This window comes from Cydia splendana, chromosome 1 (genome assembly GCF_910591565.1).
Source record: "Cydia splendana chromosome 1, ilCydSple1.2, whole genome shotgun sequence".
Taxonomy (NCBI): domain Eukaryota; kingdom Metazoa; phylum Arthropoda; class Insecta; order Lepidoptera; family Tortricidae; genus Cydia; species Cydia splendana.
In genome coordinates, this window is record NC_085960.1 from 6497162 (window position 1) to 6515727 (window position 18566).

General features: G+C 37.3%; 1 protein-coding gene and 1 long non-coding RNA gene across 3 annotated transcripts in view; one reads left to right on the forward strand and one right to left on the reverse strand.

Moving 5' to 3' along the window:
• LOC134790208 (uncharacterized) overlaps window positions 1-18566 on the reverse strand; it is a 488662-nt gene that overhangs the window by 336686 nt on the left and 133410 nt on the right. The gene's annotated exons all lie outside the window — the stretch shown is intronic.
• LOC134790094 (leucine-rich repeats and immunoglobulin-like domains protein 1) overlaps window positions 1-18566 on the forward strand; it is an 85508-nt gene that overhangs the window by 16272 nt on the left and 50670 nt on the right. Inside the window, exons 2-3 of the mRNA XM_063760867.1 lie at window positions 15702-15802; window positions 17368-17557. Of these exons, the coding sequence (XP_063616937.1) occupies window positions 15702-15802; window positions 17368-17557 (291 nt within the window). The remainder of the gene's footprint in view (window positions 1-15701; window positions 15803-17367; window positions 17558-18566) is intronic.

Sequence of the window (18566 nt, forward strand, 5' to 3'; positions counted from 1 at the left end):
ATTCGCAAAGTTAAGGAATTTTAAAGCTAATTTTACGCTGCACCCTCACGGGCTGGATGTTTTTTTTACTCCTCAATAAGAAAAATAATACTAAAATAAGATAAAGAGACCAACCAGAATCGTCGTTGTATAATCCGTATATGTGACATTTTTCTAAAATATGACCCATCAGTATATTTTGTATATCAACTACATATGGTATGGAAGTAATGTAAACTAGTTAAATTATTTAATATAAATAAATAAAAAACCGGTCAAGTGCGAGTCGAACTCGCATCCCAAGGGTTCCGTACTGCACACATTTTCGAACGAGCGAGCAAAGCGAAGTTCATAAGTACATTCAACTCTTCATTCAATTTTTCCACACACGGCTGGCTATCTTTAATTTTGTTCTTAGTTCGCAAATTGCTGGCATCTCACTCTGTCACTCTAATTACGGTTTCATTAGAGTAAAAGAGAAATCCCCGCAATTTGCGAACTTCGGTGTTCGCGGTAGACCCTCTGATATACGGCAGTTCAGCCTTCTCATTTAGCCACTCGTACTTAAACCAATTATTTGTTCTGTTTGAGCACTAACCTCCTAAAGCTCATCCTTCGACCTTGCGTGGAGGCGCACCTCTCTTGGATGCTTCAGGCCTTCGGCCCAACGCAGAGCTCGGCCTTCGACCTTCGCACTAGCTGTCCACACCACGTTTCACGTAAATCAGTTGCGGTTGTGGCCCTGATAGAGCTTATCCGCAATTCTTATTCTTAAGTCCGGCTCACACTTAATTGCAGACTTCTTATACGTTTTTCCAGTAATCTATAGGTATCGGGCCCAATCTCTTAACAAAAGATAGAACAAAATCGACGATCTCCTTTGCAGGAAGCATGCACATGTCGGAGACTCCGGGCCTTCGACCTTCGTATTCAGACACTTGTACTATAATTGTTCTGTGTTTGAACACTAACCTCCCGCAACTCGGCCTTCGGCCGTGCGTTTCAAAAAGCTACTGGGGGATGCTTCGGGCCTTCGGCCTTCGCAAAAGCTGTCCACACCGAGTTTCACGTAAACCATTACGGCTGATGTGTCCCTAAAACAGCCCAACCGCGTTTTTTTTTCTTAAGTCCGACTCACGCTTGACTCTAGATTTCAAATAGGTTTTCCTGTCATCTAGAGGCAAAGAACTATTATGTGTAAATTTTTCAAAATTTTTGACCCAGTAGTATCGGAGTTAAGGGGGGGGAATGGTCATTTTTTGCCTATTTTCTTAAATAACTTCTAAACTATTTCATATAAAATTATAAAAAAAATATATTTGAGATCCTCACAATAAGCCCTTTCATTTAATATGTAACACGATATGGTTTGCAAAACTATGTTTTTTAATTTTCTCATATTCCCCCTAAAAGAGCCCCCTATGCTTAAAATTCATTTGTTTTTATTACATGTCCGTCTTTGGGTCACAGACTTCCATATGTGTACCAAATTTCAACTTAATTGGTCCAGTAGTTTTGGAGCAAATAGGCTGTGACAGACGGACAGACGGACAGACAGACGCACGAGTGATCCTATAAGGGTTCCGTTTTTTCGTTTTGAGTTACGGAACCCTAAAAATGAATATTATAGGACATTCTTACACCGATTGACTAAGTGCCACAGTAAGCTCAAGAAGGCGTGTGTTGTGGGTACTCAGACAATGATATACATGTCGGACCCTGACACCAGAAAGACGTATTGCAGCGTTATAGTTCATTATTTTAGACGCCTGTATAAAATCGATTAGCAATGTTGAGCTACGTATTATTTGGTTGTAACAAAATAAATAAAGGTGTTTAGAGAGTAACTCCGTCTATTGGCGCATTGTTGAAATAAAGTTGCGTAGAGAGTAACGCCATCTATTGGCGTGTTGTTGAACTGAGATGACAGGTAGAAGGCTTTGGAACGTCGAGAAGTTTCTCTCGAGTGAGCGTAGGCACGAGTTGGCGTTTTTGTCGGTATGTTGGTAGACTGGTCGAGCAGGTTTGCCAACTTGACTGAGGCGGGAGCGGAGAGGCTCCGCCGCTGGTAGTTCTTCTGGATCGGACCGCGCTAGAGATCGGACGTACTCGTTAGCCAACCTCGTGCCTAACTCGCTACGTTCCTGAAGGTTTATACCTGAAGGATTATTCTGATAGCTTATAGAATCCCGCGTTCTTTAACCATTTAGCTAAGTGTTTTATTTCAAGTGTTATTTTGATTTCTTATGTTTCATTAGAAGCTTACTTTTGTGAAATAAAGAAATGATGTGTTATGTGTTGTTTTAACTTGTTTTGAAAAGATTTGTCCCTCTGAGTTTGTTGCCGGTCCCATATAGGGCTAAATCTTCTCAGGTCAGATATGTACGGTTGGAGCCGGCCTAGTTTGAATTGAATAAACATTTAAACGGTTTCATGTGATCTTTTTATTTTCAATTTTTAATCAGCTAACCTCCTAATAGCGATTAGTTCTTTTTTTTTATTTAGTACTAAAATATGGTAGGCACTAGTATGGTTAACGAGTCCTAATGTTTATTTCATGCACTGGTAGCAATGGTAGCATACTGGTTTAGCTGTGAAGTAATACATTATCGTACTTCCCCACGCGCCCACCGCCCTTTGAGACCATCGGTATTCGACATCAGAAGTGGGATCGATGCAGAGTTTCATGTATTGCTTACACAGCCACCTGGGAGCGTGGTGTATTTCCGTGTGTTTTGGTGACCTCCATTCCATAATCTGGACACGTGGTAATGGTAAGCTCACGTGTCTAACCTTCATTGAAAGGTGAGTGCAATTCATTATGTTATTTGGTGAGAATTATTGTGAAATTGTGAATTATGATTGAGGCAGTCTAGCATAACGGTTGTGACGTGACGTCATCTCTGGGATCGTTACGTTTCTTTGTAATTAATTTTTGTAATCCATTTAAATCGAAGCGATCTTGAGTTATTTTGATTTGAAATCCATACTGTTAATTAAAACTGAGTATTAGCTATTACAACGTGATATTATTTCATCGCTCACTTGTGAATGTACCCTCAATAATTGATTTTTTATAAAGATACAATTAATTTTTATAATCCATTTAAATCTAAGTGATCTTGAATTATTTTGAAGTGAAATCCATGTTCTTAATTACAACCAAGTATTAGCTATCACGACGTGATATTATTTCATCGCTCACTTGTGCATCTACCCTCAAAAAATATTTTTTTTTTATGAAAATACAATGCACCGTTAGAAATTGATCCTGCTGATTTGCCAATGCATAGGATTATGTAATACTACTTACTTACTTTACGTTACCCTGTAACGTTTAGTAATTAGTAAAATTGCTACAAATTATTGCCCGTAATGCCGTGATAGATCACAAATCGTGCATACTATGAAAGCATGAGCTACGCATATGAAAATTAATGTTACAGTGTGCTGCAACCTGAGCAGGGACAACTTACAGACGCCATCACACCTGTAACACAGAAGCAGCTGTGCAGTATCGTCTGTTCTGGAGATTTGGAAATAAAAGGACAGGTTTCGTTCCAATTGTTTATTAGTGAATTTTATTTTCAGTGTAATGGCGAAGCATAACAGTCTAACGTAACTAATTAACTGTCACTTTTCGTATTGGCCCATTTTACCGTGTTACTATTTTTGGAACACATGTTTGTTTGTTCATAGAATGAAATAAAACGCACTCATTGAAGTTTAAATTTTATTCTGAGATTTTTGAAGTACCGTATACATTGGAAACATGTTTTTTTGTGTCTGCTACATTGCATTTAATAAACCTTTGAGTTTATCCTGCTTACATGATAAACCTGATGCCGTGCTAATGATGATTTCAGTAACAGCCAGCTATGTTAAACTACATCGTGCATCTCGCCATCTGCCGCAGCAACGGCAACTGCAAGGCGAAAAGCATCAGCCTTAGTGCTTGGGTTGGACTTCACCACCACCTTAGACTGGGACGCGTGCATCATGCTTTATTAATCTGGTGAGCAGTTCCCATATCGTTGGGATTATTTTGAGATGTTTACTTCTGTATAGAAGTGTTGAGCGAGTTTCTGTTGTTAAAAGCTAAAGTAGAAAGCGATCTTTAGTGATTTGATCAGTAATATTCAGTTTCAGTCGATCAGTTGACGCTGATAGTGTCAGTGATTCTAAGTTACATGATTGTAACGCTTTTTTTTTATTTTCTTTTTTGGAATTCACTCTTAACATTGTTTTTGCTTTCGACGGACTGAAAGCTTGTACTTTCGAAGGACTGAAAGTACGCCCGATGGACTGGGCAATACTGTCATGCTTTCGATGGACTGAAGGCAAGCCCGATGGACTGGGCACCACTGTTTTGCTTTCGATGGACTGAAGGCAAGCCCGATGGACTGGGCACTACTGTTTTGCTTTCGATGGACTGAAGGCAAGCCCGATGGACTGGGCACTACTGTTTTGCTTTCGATGGACTGAAGGCAAACCCGGTGGACTGGGCACTACTGTTTTGCTTTCGATGGACTGAAGGCAAGCCCGATGGACTGGGCACTACTGTTTTGCTTTCGATGGACTGAAGGCACGCCCGATGGACTGGGCACTAATGTTTTGCTTTAGATGGACTGGGTATTATTTAGTGACCGCATCAGAAGTGCCAGAGCATGTAAGAGGTGCACGTGGTCTGCTTTTTATGTGCAGAATGCTCTTTGCGAGGAGTAGCACTTACGCGGCTGAGATGGTTACTTCTGACGAGGGTCTGGTATCTGCCGAAGGACTGGCAATGCACCGAAGGACTGGTGTTGTTTTGTTAAAAATGAATTCCCGTTGATGTACTGTGTTCATATGAGTAAAATTGGCATTATTAAGTCAGAGTGCTATTTATTTTAAGATGTCCTACAATGATTATTATCACATTTGACCAAAATATTTTTTTTAATGCCAGATGATTTCCCCGTAAATTGATATTGATGACAATAGTAGTGATACTGTCGAGCAATGAGTTAGAGCTGTTGTGATTTGTGTTTTTGATGTTTGAGATTGTTCTGTTTTCACATAAATTTAAGAGTATCCGCCAGATGGAGGCGATGATTAATGGAGTGTATCCGCTGGATAGCGGCGATGATTACTGATTATTTTTATTTAGTCGTTGCTCGATGGACTATTTTTGACTAGAGAATTGAGGATTGTTAAAGTAATTTTGAACAATTATTTTTTCTGGTTGGATTGAAGTTTGATTTTAATAGTAATTTGAGAGAGACCCAAATTGTGGGTCAGGAATGACCGAGCGATGAGATACTGTGCTGAGTATTTTGTTACAGAATCAAATGCATACACCCACAGACGAGGACGTGTGTAGCGCAGGACGGCCGTGTCGGACCCTGACACCAGAAAGACGTATTGCAGCGTTATAGTTCATTATTTTAGACGCCTGTATAAAATCGATTAGCAATGTTGAGCTACGTATTATTTGGTTGTAACAAAATAAATAAAGGTGTGTAGAGAGTAACTCCGTCTATTGGCGCATTGTTGAAATAAAGTTGCGTAGAGAGTAACGCCATCTATTGGCGTGTTGTTGAACTGAGATGACAGGTAGAAGGCTTTGGAACGTCGAGAGGTTTCTCTCGAGTGAGCGTAGGCACGAGTTGGCGTTTTTGTCGGTATGTTGGTAGACTGGTCGAGCAGGTTTGCCAACTTGACTGAGGCGGGAGCGGAGAGGCTCCGCCGCTGGTAGTTCTTCTGGATCGGACCGCGCTAGAGATCGGACGTACTCGTTAGCCAACCTCGTGCCTAACTCGCTACGTTCCTGAAGGTTTATACCTGAAGGATTATTCTGATAGCTTATAGAATCCCGCGTTCTTTAACCATTTAGCTAAGTGTTTTATTTCAAGTGTTATTTTGATTTCTTATGTTTCATTAGAAGCTTACTTTTGTGAAATAAAGAAATGATGTGTTATGTGTTGTTTTAACTTGTTTTGAAAAGATTTGTCCCTCTGAGTTTGTTGCCGGTCCCATATAGGGCTAAATCTTCTCAGGTCAGATATGTACGGTTGGAGCCGGCCTAGTTTGAATTGAATAAACATTTAAACGGTTTCATGTGATCTTTTTATTTTCAATTTTTAATCAGCTAACCTCCTAATAGCGATTAGTTCTTTTTTTTTATTTAGTACTAAAATATGGTAGGCACTAGTATGGTTAACGAGTCCTAATGTTTATTTCATGCACTGGTAGCAATGGTAGCATACTGGTTTAGCTGTGAAGTAATACATTATCGTACTACCCCACGCGCCCACCGCCCTTTGAGACCATCGGTATTCGACATACATATTAATATATAAATACTTAAATACATAGAAAACAACCATAACTCAAGAACAAATATCTGTGTCATCACACAAATAAATGCCCTTACTGGGATTCGAACCCAGGACCATCGGCTTCACAGGCAGGGTCACTACCCACTAGGCCAGACCGCGACCGGTCGTCAAATATGATAATACTATTTTCCAGTTCGTACCATTTGAACTTAAATATTACATTTCTTTTTATTTAGGATTTTAGTTTTTTGGCTAAGATAAACAATCCTAAAAATATGATAGCGAATCTGTATATTAATTCAGCATTAAATTGCAAACTGTGCTATGCAAATCCAATAGGCATACATTAACGTTACGTTAGAAATATCAAAATATTCAAACAAAAACTGAAAACACCACTGCCTACAACTAATTATCAAAGTGAACTCTCAGTTGTGTGTTACGTCTTGCAGTAAAGCCATTAGCTAACATGTCGGTTTTCATTGCACCCCGCAGACTTTGGCGGCACGTTCCTGTCTACCGTAGCATTGTCAGGCGAACTTGCCGTATATATATAAAGGACTTAGAACTTTGAATACCACACGGTGCCGGAAATTAACATGAGATATCGATTTAAACTGTAAAATCTACACGTCGTAAACCTATAGTCTGTGTCTTTAGGTATTTAAAAAAGAGTAAACAAAATCTACCCTCAAATAGCTTTTTAAGCCAGTTGCGGGTAGATGAAAACATTACATGATCAAATAATGTAGGTTAAAATCAGGTCGTTCAGTGACAGATCCAGGTGGTTTTGTATTTGGTTGGTTAATCAACAAATGTTATAACTACCCGAAAATGTACAAACTATTTGTTTACTTTTATTTTAGTACCTACAGATACAGAGTATAAACTTAACCTAACCAACACTCACAACAACCGGTTTGTATTTATTTGTTGAGGCTTGCATTTACAATTTTTTACGAAGTTGAGATCTTAAAATCGTCTCATTTAAAATTGAGCTAGGCTTTTTCTCACGTAGTTTTCTCATTTTTGTGGTTTGTAAATGTAGCAACGACGGCAGACTTGTTCACCTGAAGATTGTTGACAGCTGCGGAATTTATTTATAAGTATACTTATTTGTATAATCCATTTAGAATATGCTTAACGTGTGGTATAAATAGTAGATCAATATAACTCTAAATTATAATAGTTATTTACGATACAAGTTCGTGTATCGTACAACGTTTTACAGCTATCTCTTTAAAATAATCGACGTAGTTACGTAATGTGCTTATTATATAGCACCTGGTGTCGTAATGTAGCACCAGATATACTGTAAATGTTACATAAATACCAATACTGATTACATTACACCTATTATTTTGAAAACTTTATTGTGCAATATATTAAAATCTATCTTCGAAAAAAATATTAAAGTCTAGAGCGGAACATACCACGTTGATGGCTCCGTCCTCTAGGGAGTTATTTGTCAGACGAGTTGAAGTTTACGCTATGCCGTCATGCCCTATTATTTATCATCCCGAATACGAAAGTTCTATATGAAGGAATAAATTATAAAACTAAAGTTTAACGATTTAAATAGAATCTTTGAATATCAAATAGGTAAGTAAAATAATAAAATTATCTTTTTGCTAAACGTTTCACTTTTGTTTTCACAAACGCAAGCAATAATATAACACGGCAACACTTACATTTTAATTCTAAACACGAACTATATTTTTAGTTACTGAAAATAATTAAATGTAAACCATTTACGTACAACTAAGGTTGGGTAACGGTATTAACTCAAATACAATTAAATATCAACATAATACAATTAAGCAAATTGTCGACAGAATATGATAAGGTGACAATGAATTGGAATAAAATGTGCAATTCACGAACTTGAAACCAACCTTCTAATTAAATACGAATTACAAACACATTTAGCTAATCACCTCAGGGAGCCGCACCTATGGCGATGACGTGACTACGCATCACCTCCGAAATTGGGGCAAATGAACTTAATGGCAACCTTTTTTAATTATTCACGTTAATTTGTATGTAGTTTTGTGAATTTCCAAATGGGCTACTTTGTTCATAGCTACAAAATTACTGCCTTCTTTTCTCTTAAGGACAAAATGACAAATTATATAATATAAAATGGCTTTCCGAGGTTAGACCAAGCTTTTTGTTTACCTTTAATAATAAATTTAAAAAGTTTCCCACGAGGGTGAGAGATTCTTGCTTCCGTTAAAAAAAGTACAGTACCGTACAGTAAAAGTCTTTCATTTTTCTGAGGGCCTTATTCCGTAGACAAATATTAATATCAATGACAGGGAGTGACCGGGGCCTTCAGTGCCCGAGGCTGAAAAGGGACCATCGTCTTCTGCATTCGTAGCTGACGGTATATCTCAGTTGGCGATGTATATTTATATTTCAAGAGTTTTAAGTATTATACAGGGTGATTCAGCAGACGTAAGCAGGACTAACGATGCGCATTTCGTAAATTATAAGCATCTGTTTCGTATCAGTATTAGTGAGGTTAACGTTAATTTTCTAGTCGTGTTGAAAAAAAAAGTTAATAATTTATTTTACGACATGCATGGTCACCCTAAAATTAGAATACTAAACTACCGATATTCTGTATCAAATTGGATGTCATCACTGTCATTATGGTCTGGTTACTTTTGAAAACTCGTATCTCACTCAAGTTTGACAGTTTATTTTCTTCATAATCAAAATGCTGTCATTACGGTTAAAGAGGTTTTATGTTTATTAATTAGGTCTTGTAGGGTGACCATGATTGTAGAGATTGTAAATTTGCCCTCACCAAAAAGTAAAAAAATAGGAAAAAGTGTGGTTGTTTCACCTAAATAGGACGGTGATCGATCAATTATCAGTTACTGAGTATGCAGGATTAGTCCTGCTCACGTCTCATGAATCACCCTGTATATATCTGAATTATCTTAGCAATAGTTTTACCCGCTTATTCATAAACGCTCTACAAACCTCAACTAGCTAATAATCGTTGGTCCTTATCTGTCATTTTGACTTATGTATTCGTAAGAAAGGGATAAAACATTATTTAACAAAATCAGGCCCGTAAAGTTTTATGAAAAAAAAAAGGCTACAAATATAATGACCACCAAAAAATACTTAGGTACCCTAAATAAAAAAATCATGCTTACCAAAAAAGATTACTGAATACCAAAAAAATAAAACCTAAAAATACAAAAGTACCACCGTTTTAACTACGACTGCACTTCAAATTGTATTCAAATACCAAATATATTGAATGATCACCAAAAATCATTAATGGATCACCAAATCTTGAAGACCAAATTAATGCGATATGTTCACCTAAATAAACCACTATGATTACCAAAAAATGTATACATATTACCAAATAAAGTAAACTGATGCCAAAATTACTAGCCCCTCCCGCTCACCGCCCCGTACCCCGCACCGCATACCTAACTAACCTAACCTACTTTTCTAGTAGCATTTCGTTATGCTACTAGAAAAGTAGGTTAAACTGCTATCAGTTTGAACTGCTATCAGTTAAGTGGGTTAGGTTAGCACTGCGACCCTTACAGAAACGAAATGGTACTAGAAAAGTAAGTTAGGTTAGGTTTGAACTGCGACCTTTACAGAAACGAAATGCTACTATAAAAGTGGGTTAGGTTAGGTTAGAACTGCGATCCTCACAAAACCGAAATTCTACTAGAAAAGTAGGTTAGGTTAGGTTTCAACTGCGACCCATACAGAAACGAAATGCTACTAGAAAAGTGGGTTAGGTTAGATTTGAACTGCGGCCCATACAGAAACGAAATGCTACTAGAAAAGTGGGTTAGGTTTGAACTGCGACCCTTACAGAAACGAAATGCTACTAGAAAAGTGGGTTAAGTTAGGTTTGAACTGCGACCCTTACAGAAAAGAAATGCTACTAGAAAAGTAAGTTATGTTAGGTTTGAACTGCGACCCTTACTGAAAAGAAATGCTACTAGAAAAGTGGGTTAGGTTAGGTTTGAACTGCGACCCTTACCGAAAAGAAATGCTACTAGAAAAGTGGGTTAGGTTAGGTTTGAACTGCGACCCATACAGAAAAGAAATGCTACTAGAAAAGTGGGTTAGGTTAGGTTTGAACTGCGACCCTTACAGAAAAGAAATGCTACTAGAAAAGTGGGTTAGGTTAGGTTTGAACTGCGACCCTTACAGAAAAGAAATGCTACTAGAAAAGTGGGTTAGGTTAGGTTTGAACTGCGACTCATACAGAAACAAAATGCTACTAGAAAAGTGGGTTAGGTTAGGTCTGAACTGCGACCCTTGCAGAAAATAAATGCTACTAGAAAAGTGGGTTAGGCTAGATTTGAACTGCGACCCTTACAGTAACGAAATGCTACAAGAAAAGTGGGTTAGGTAAGGTTAGAACTGCGACTGTTACAGAAATAAAATGCTAGAAAAAGGTGACGAAGTGGATTAATTAATTTAATAGGATAACGATATATTAAATATTTGCACATTTTTAATTAAGATGTGGTTACAATTTTGGTGGTCATTTACTATTTTTGGGTTTACAATGATTATTTTGGAGTAATTTGCTTTAATAGGATAGCAAGATTTAAAAATTTTGTTATAATTTTACATTAAAATGGAGTTCTAATTTTGGTGGTCATTTACTATTTTTGGGTTTACAATGATTATTTTGGTGTCATTTTCTTTTATAGGACAGCAAGATGTAAAAATTTGGTTATCATTTCACATTAAAATTGGGTTTGAAATTTGGTAATCATTTACTATTTTTGGGTTAATAATGATTAGTTTGGTGTCATTTCCTTTAATAGGATAGTAAAATGTAATAAAATTGGTAATCATTTCACATTAAAATGGTTTTCTAATTTTGGTGATCATTTATTATTTTAGGGTGGTAAAATATATTTTTTTGGTATTAAATTTTACTAAATCTGGTGATCAGTTAAATAGCAGCCAAAAAAAATCATAAGAGGACTATGAATAAGGGTCGGTTGCACTAAACCATCTGTCACCGTTAAAAAGTGCGCTAAATTTTATTGTATGGGAAGTTACATAGTTCACTGCCGATTGACGTTAATCAGCCCGTATACATACTGCCCGATTCGAACTTTAAGATACGTCAATTAATAGATTTAGAAACGATATGGATTAGATGTGTCAGTGTCAAAGTGACGTTTTTGTTTGAAGTAACGTCACATTTGCCACCGACTTATCTAATCCGTATTGTTTCTAGATATATTAACTGACGTATCTTAATCTTAAAGTTAAAATCGGGCCATGTGGTTGGTGCAACTGGCCCTAAGGAGAATTAAAATTAACTCAATGTTACAACTTTTCATTATTATTAATATTGTGCGCGTTTTCCCATTTTGCTACTGAGACTATCACTAACTTTCAAATTAGTTTGAAGCAGCTGTATTTTAATTAGCTCATAAAATAGAGCATTTCTGGAGCATCGCACTTGCTAATTTGCATATTTTTAAGTTTGCAACTAAAACACAGTAATTTAAGTATCTGAATCTGTGTAATTATTGCAAGTTTGCTCACTAATGAGGAAAATGTTGCCAGACAAATATATTTATTAGTTCGCATCAAGGATCAAATTTATCCAGAGACTATGTTTACCAAAATATTCTCAGTCTATTTAGTTTGGTCTAGTATACGACCTAGAACTTGGAACATTTTTTTTATATTTAGATTTTTGTTATTAAAGTAGAATTACTAATATAAATTGCTAACTGACGAATGTATCCAGTGCCCATGACTAGGGTTCAAACCAACGTCTTCTTCATTTACGGCAATGGGCGCCTTAGATTAAAAAAAAGCTTCCTAATGCTTGACATTCGTAAACCATAAGAACACCGAAATTTAGTCAAGTAATAAAAGGGCCTCTTCAATAACTCCTGAGTCACACAATCTTTATATTATGTAAAAAGGTTTAAATTAAAAGATAATCTTAAATCTTAAATCTTCCATATTATCATTCGAAAAATACTCAATCAATTTTATTTTGCCACATTGAATATGACATCAATAATTAAAATTATTTTTTACATCTTTTTTTCTGTAACTTAAGTCGGAAATTTGCACAACCAACTTTAAAAAAAATGTAAATAACATCTAATGGCAGTTTTCCTTTCCTTTTGATGGACTTACTTTTGGGTATCAATGATACAGGCCGCAGCAGATTTTTATGAACAAAGAACAAATTATATGAGTGAGAGATTCTATGAATCTATCCTTTTTAGGAATGAATCCTAAACAAGTTACAAAACTAGCAATAAACTATAGCTGATAGCCAATTAAATGGTCTCAACGCCAACAAGCAGTCTTTGCCAGATAACCTTTGTGTAGCGTAACGATCCAAAGGGCCAACTGAGTGTCTTTTCAAAAGGACTTATTTTTGTATGGTGTTCATAGAGAAATAAGCCTTTTTGAAAAGACTTTCCTTAACTTTTTACGTTGCATTTGTAGTTGTACGTTAGAATTCAAACGCAGAAATGTAACAAGTAGTCCTTTTGTTTCTTCGCATATCCAGTCCCGTCCTAACAGCTGTGTTCATGGGTCGTTGAACAACGCGAGCCTGCTAGTGCCATCACGTGTTGCTTCCACTCCAACAACTGTCCCATTTTTCACGGAGTTTTTGATTCACCCCTTTCATTGTCCACTGAAAAAATAAGATGTTGGCATTCGCGTGGGCGTTAGTTTTTCTCTATGTCTGTATCTTTAGGTATTTAAATAAAAGTAAACAAATAATTTGTACATTTTTGGGTAGTTATAACATTTATTGGTTAACCGACCAATTACAAAACTGCCTGGATCAGTCACTGAACGACCTGACTTTAATTTACATTATTTAATCGTGTAATGTTTTCATTTACGCTCAGCTTGCTTAACGAGCAATTTGGGGGTAGATTTTGTTTACTTTTACTTAAATACCTAAAGATACAGAGTATAATAGTGTCAGTTTTTAATAGGGAACTTTTATACTTGCAAGTACTACATACATGATGCCCTAAAAGTCATTTTCGTGTTTATTTTAGTAATTTCGATGAAAGTTATTCGACCATATCCGTCCATGTAGCAATCTGGAATATTAGTACCAGCACCCTTCTCTAACATGAAACTTCTTATGCACTTATGATACAGGCCAATTCGAACGTAATAATGTACACTGATATCAGACTGATACCTATCTAACTGATGTCATTCAGATATCGTGCACTACGCTTGTACCTGTCCGTACATGTATCATTGGCGCGCGATATGCACGATAACTAAATAATCAGTCTGTTAGTTTAAAGAAAAGTTAAAATCTACTCAGAAAATCACTTTGAATTACAAAACAAACTGCCATATGCAATCCCTCTTCATTTTTGTTTATATAAACAAAATGGCTTTACTAAAATCATACCAGAAGTACGTATATATACGAAAGGATTCGGGGAATGTTTATTTAGGTACAGCCGGTACAGATATATGTCCTCAATTTTAGGCTTCACTTAAGTCAAGCATAGAAATGAACACGGTTTTCACGATCTAGAGTTTTTGTTTTTGTTAGTTTCAAATTAACATAATTTGTTGAGCATCTCTCATCGAACGAATCTTAATATTGGTATTTACGGGCTGTATTTTAAATGATACAAACAAATAAGTTTAATTTTCATGAAGCAGACGTTATAATTAACTGCACTAAATTGAATCTAAATTAAAATTGTCGGTATTTGTTTAATATTCGCTGCAAGCTTATTCCGAGAAAAGTAAAAAATATGCAAGCGGAACCGTCAAATTGCTGGGAACTCGAAAATATTGACGTTATCAAATTTTACACTAAGCTAACATTGCTACATTTCTAAAAGTAAACTATACTGCAAATGTTTATTTTGGAAAACAAAAAATACCTAACATCTCCTGTGGGCGGTATCATGGTCGCATTTTTATCCCTTGTCATGTCATTCGTCACTTTTGCACTTACATACTTGTAAGAACGTGACAGGCATGATGACAGACGATCAAAAACTGAACATCCTAGCGCTCTAACTACTATGGCGTTCATCATAAACGTCTGTCAAATCTAACAAATCTTTGATAATCGTTTGTCCCTATCCGTCATTTTGACATTTCGCTTTATTGAAAGAGAAAAAAAATACAAAAGTTTGTAAGAGGTTGCTAATTTTTATGAATAAGGGGGTTAGTTTATACACTTTACATACTTAACTTTTTTTAACACACGACTCGGTATGTATCAGAATAAGTACACTATATGTACGATAAGAGCGTGACCGGTAAAACTTGTATTGCGATATTTTAAACCATTTTCATTCAAACGCCTTCTGATTGTGTCTAGAGATATCTTCAAACCTTTTTTCCTTAGTTTTCTTGCCCAGAAGGCCCAGAACGCAATGATAGAAGTGATTTTTTTGAAAACATTTGCAAGACCCGTTTTAAATCCTATGTGGAGGAGGTCTTTTTTTATTTTTTCCCGTGTTCTGGTAAATCGTAAACATTTTTATACTCCATATAATACTTCACCCACTTAATTACAAACGCCTTCGATTTATTTATATGCAATCAGCTTGGTTTCGTGACATTTTGAGCCCTTACGGGTGGGTACGTACAGAAGAACATTGCCTCATAATAACGTGAATCGTAAGCGACATTCTTTTTTTTATTGAAGTTTAGGTGGGAAACTGTCAAAAGATTTTTATTATTTTTTACGAAGCATTGTAGGCAAAAGAACATTCTATTCAGCTAGTAGTTTTTTTTCTGTGCTACATCCTTAAAATATACATGTACACTGATCACGCTCTTGTCAAACACACTGTATATACTTCAAATTGGTCGGGTTATTCGGGTCCTGGGTAACTATATTGACACAATTTTCGAATGCAAAGTCCCATGGCCAAAAGTGTGTCATAGAAAAACGATTAATGTTCATGGAAAATTACTATCGAGTTGTAAAATCTCATAAATTTTCTTAGGTAGCTACTGTTTGAAACCAAATCGAACTCTGCACTATCAGCAACTTTGAAACTATTGCCTGATTTGTGTTCCTAGCTATAATTTCGCATGACTTGCAGGCAAACTGACGGTACTAAATTTATCATGCAAATTTTCTATGAAACACGATATGAGCTAAGTTCTTAACTCATTGTACAACATAGGTTTGACGCGAACGGTAGGTTCCTATCACACTAACTTTGCTAACTTGCTCTAACTTTACAGAAATCTGCTAAATAAGTTAGTCTTCCTGTGATTTATAGTTTATGGGAAGGGCCGATTACGAGATTGCTGGTTTACAGTGCATGCATTATTTTGGTATCAGATGAAATGTTAATTAGGCTGCATTTTCTCATGTATTTATTTACAACGGCTGTGTTGTTACAGGGCGCCTGCTCTGCGGGTAGGATGCGGCGGCATGCACCGCATCTTACTGCTAATGGCGGCGGTACTCACCAGGGCCATCGCACCACCAACTAACGCCACAGGTATTTGATGTGTTTTTCAAACTTAGTAGGGCCTATTAGTACGGCTACCACCAGTTTTGACATTGACATAACGCTCACGTTTACGTAACTTACTTTCTATGCATCTCGCTCGTACTCGCATATGCGAGCAATAGTGCAAGCGAGATGTACAGAAAGTAAATTACGTAGACGTGAGCGTTATGTCAATGTTAAAACTGATGGTAGAGGCTTAGGACGCCGTACCGGACCGTGACCAGCTGATCGTGCGTCGGGCACGGCGTCCGCAAACATATATGCTAGTAGCCTCAGTGACGCTCGATGCTACACCAAACGCGCCGCTGCTCGCTTTCCACTGTCTTATTTTTGTATAAAATTGGTTCAAAATCAGGGTGGTTGAGTAAATTGGCCCATCGAAATTTAGTGTCTAGAATATATAAAAGAACAGCTTAAAATTCCATGTAGGTACAGGAAGTGCTCCATCTTAAGTACCCTCGTCGTCATACTACTTAGCTGTATTTCTATACAGCTAAGTAAATAGATATTTATTCATGTTAGGTTACCGACTCTACCTCTTACAGAACGTTTATGTACTAAGATGCAGTGACCCAAAGAGCTCTTAAGTAGGTATACTATCTCGGGCCTATAATAGGCCCACTGCTGCCCTTTGTTTTATTTTAGAATATTTTCATGCCATTAATAATTTAATAATGGTTTAAAATTAAAATAGTTTTCCGGGGTCGAAAATTCATCGAACAATGAAGTGAATTTTAATGGAGATGTGATTTAACCATCGATATAATTTTATTAATTAAATAAATTGTTTTCATAACCACAAATGTTTATAGACCGCGCACGGTCACGGATTTTGATTATTAAACTCTTTAGGGTTTAATCTAATTTGGTAGCTCAATTAAACTTTACGTTGGCATGGTATATACGTCAGCAATGACCAGTAGAACCCGCTTAAGACGATTCTGCGGGGACCTAGCAAAAAAGCATCTTAAACAGGAAATCGTTTTAAAGCTATTATTATTTCAAGAACAAACACCGCAGCAGCGATGATAATGAGCGCATGATATCTAAGTATAGGTAAGTATAAGTTCACACGCGGTTAAATAATCTAGGAACACAAACGATAGGCTCAACTAGAAAGTCGTGGAGTAACTAACTGCAAATAAAAATCTGGGAGCAATAGCTTGCACTCCGTGGTCCATAAGCAGATGGCATAGCATTCTCACGCCGATAAGGACCCGACAAAAGATATTAGACAAAACAAAAAACCTAAGGTACCTTGCTGTTGCATAACAATACGACCGTACTAATATGATTATGTCAATAACATAAACGTGCAGATGGTGCGTAACGGGAATTTTAAATGGCGTATTAAGCGAGACGCGAGTCGTATTAACCGTGAAAAAAATTATGAAAACAAGCCTAAAGTTTCAGTGACCGGCATAAAATGGCGTATTATGCGGGAAAACGTATTAAACGTGATCATATTAAGCGGGTTCTACTGTATTAAGACTTCCTCATACAATTTCAACTCAGAGTCCGTCAAACCTTACTTAACTCTGCTTTTGTTCCAGAGTCTGACACGGATCCCTCAACTACTGCAACAAAAGCCACCATGACTCCTCCGACTATGTTCCGAAGTGGCGTGAGACTGGCCACGTCGAAGCCCAGGCGTCAACAGATGAAGCAAGGGAAAGCGGACTCGCCCATGCTAAACTACATCTTCGACTCATATGCGACCAACAACAAGCACTTCCATGACAAGTGAGTATAATTATGATATCTCGGTAAGATATAAAAGTGGTTTAAGTATTGCACTGATAAGTAGTAAGAATTACTACTCTATTTGTTTTTTTATTTATGATTTTTATAGAGTTTTCTGTATACTCGTCAATCGTCAATGCCAGCTTCATAGTGTCCCCACGAGTGTTTAACTAAAACTCAGAACGAAGTGCAAGATGTTTTTTTTAATATTAATATTTATTAAATTTAAAACATTTATTTACATACAATATATATACAGTGGTACTACTAAACGAAATTAATAACTAGCTTAAATCTAAAATAGGCCCTTGAGGCATTGTACCAAGGATGCTGGCGGCATTTCCTCGCTGTATCGCAATGCTGATACGTTGTGCGAGGTAGCCGCCAGCTCTTCGGTCACCAGTTACGTCAACCAGACGCTTCGCGATTTCTGCGAACAACTTATGCGCGCTGGGACCCCATGGACCTAGAGTTTCAACACCAAATGGTACAAAATGGTACTCTCTACCGAGGCTCTTATATTTGTTACGTTTTAGAATTTCGGCGCTTTCTGCCGCTCCGCCCGCTTTTACAGTAGTCCGTTGGAGGTGGGACGGTGCCAGTGTGTCTACGCAGGTAGCATCCCACACTAACATCCGTCCCAAGCTCCAAGGAACTAAGGACACTCCATCGGGCCTCTTGCCATCATCTCTGATAATGCCAGTCGGCTCAAGAAGAGCAGGCACATTGATGGTGGCAAGAGACCGACGGACTATGTCATTAAGCGACGCATGTCTCGAAAAACGGCCTGCACTTTTTTGACAAGATAATCCGTGGTGTCCCAGTCGGTCCACGTCCGTGCCACAAGAGCATATGTGTGGCGTACACACCGAAACCCCGAGTCGCAAACCAGTCGCCAGTCTAAGGGAGGCCGGATCCAAGAAAGTACCAGTATTGGGCGAAGGATGGGCATGTAGCCAGTAACCGGCTTCCCGGGCTCCGACCGCCAAAAGCCTCGCGCGGTCTGGAC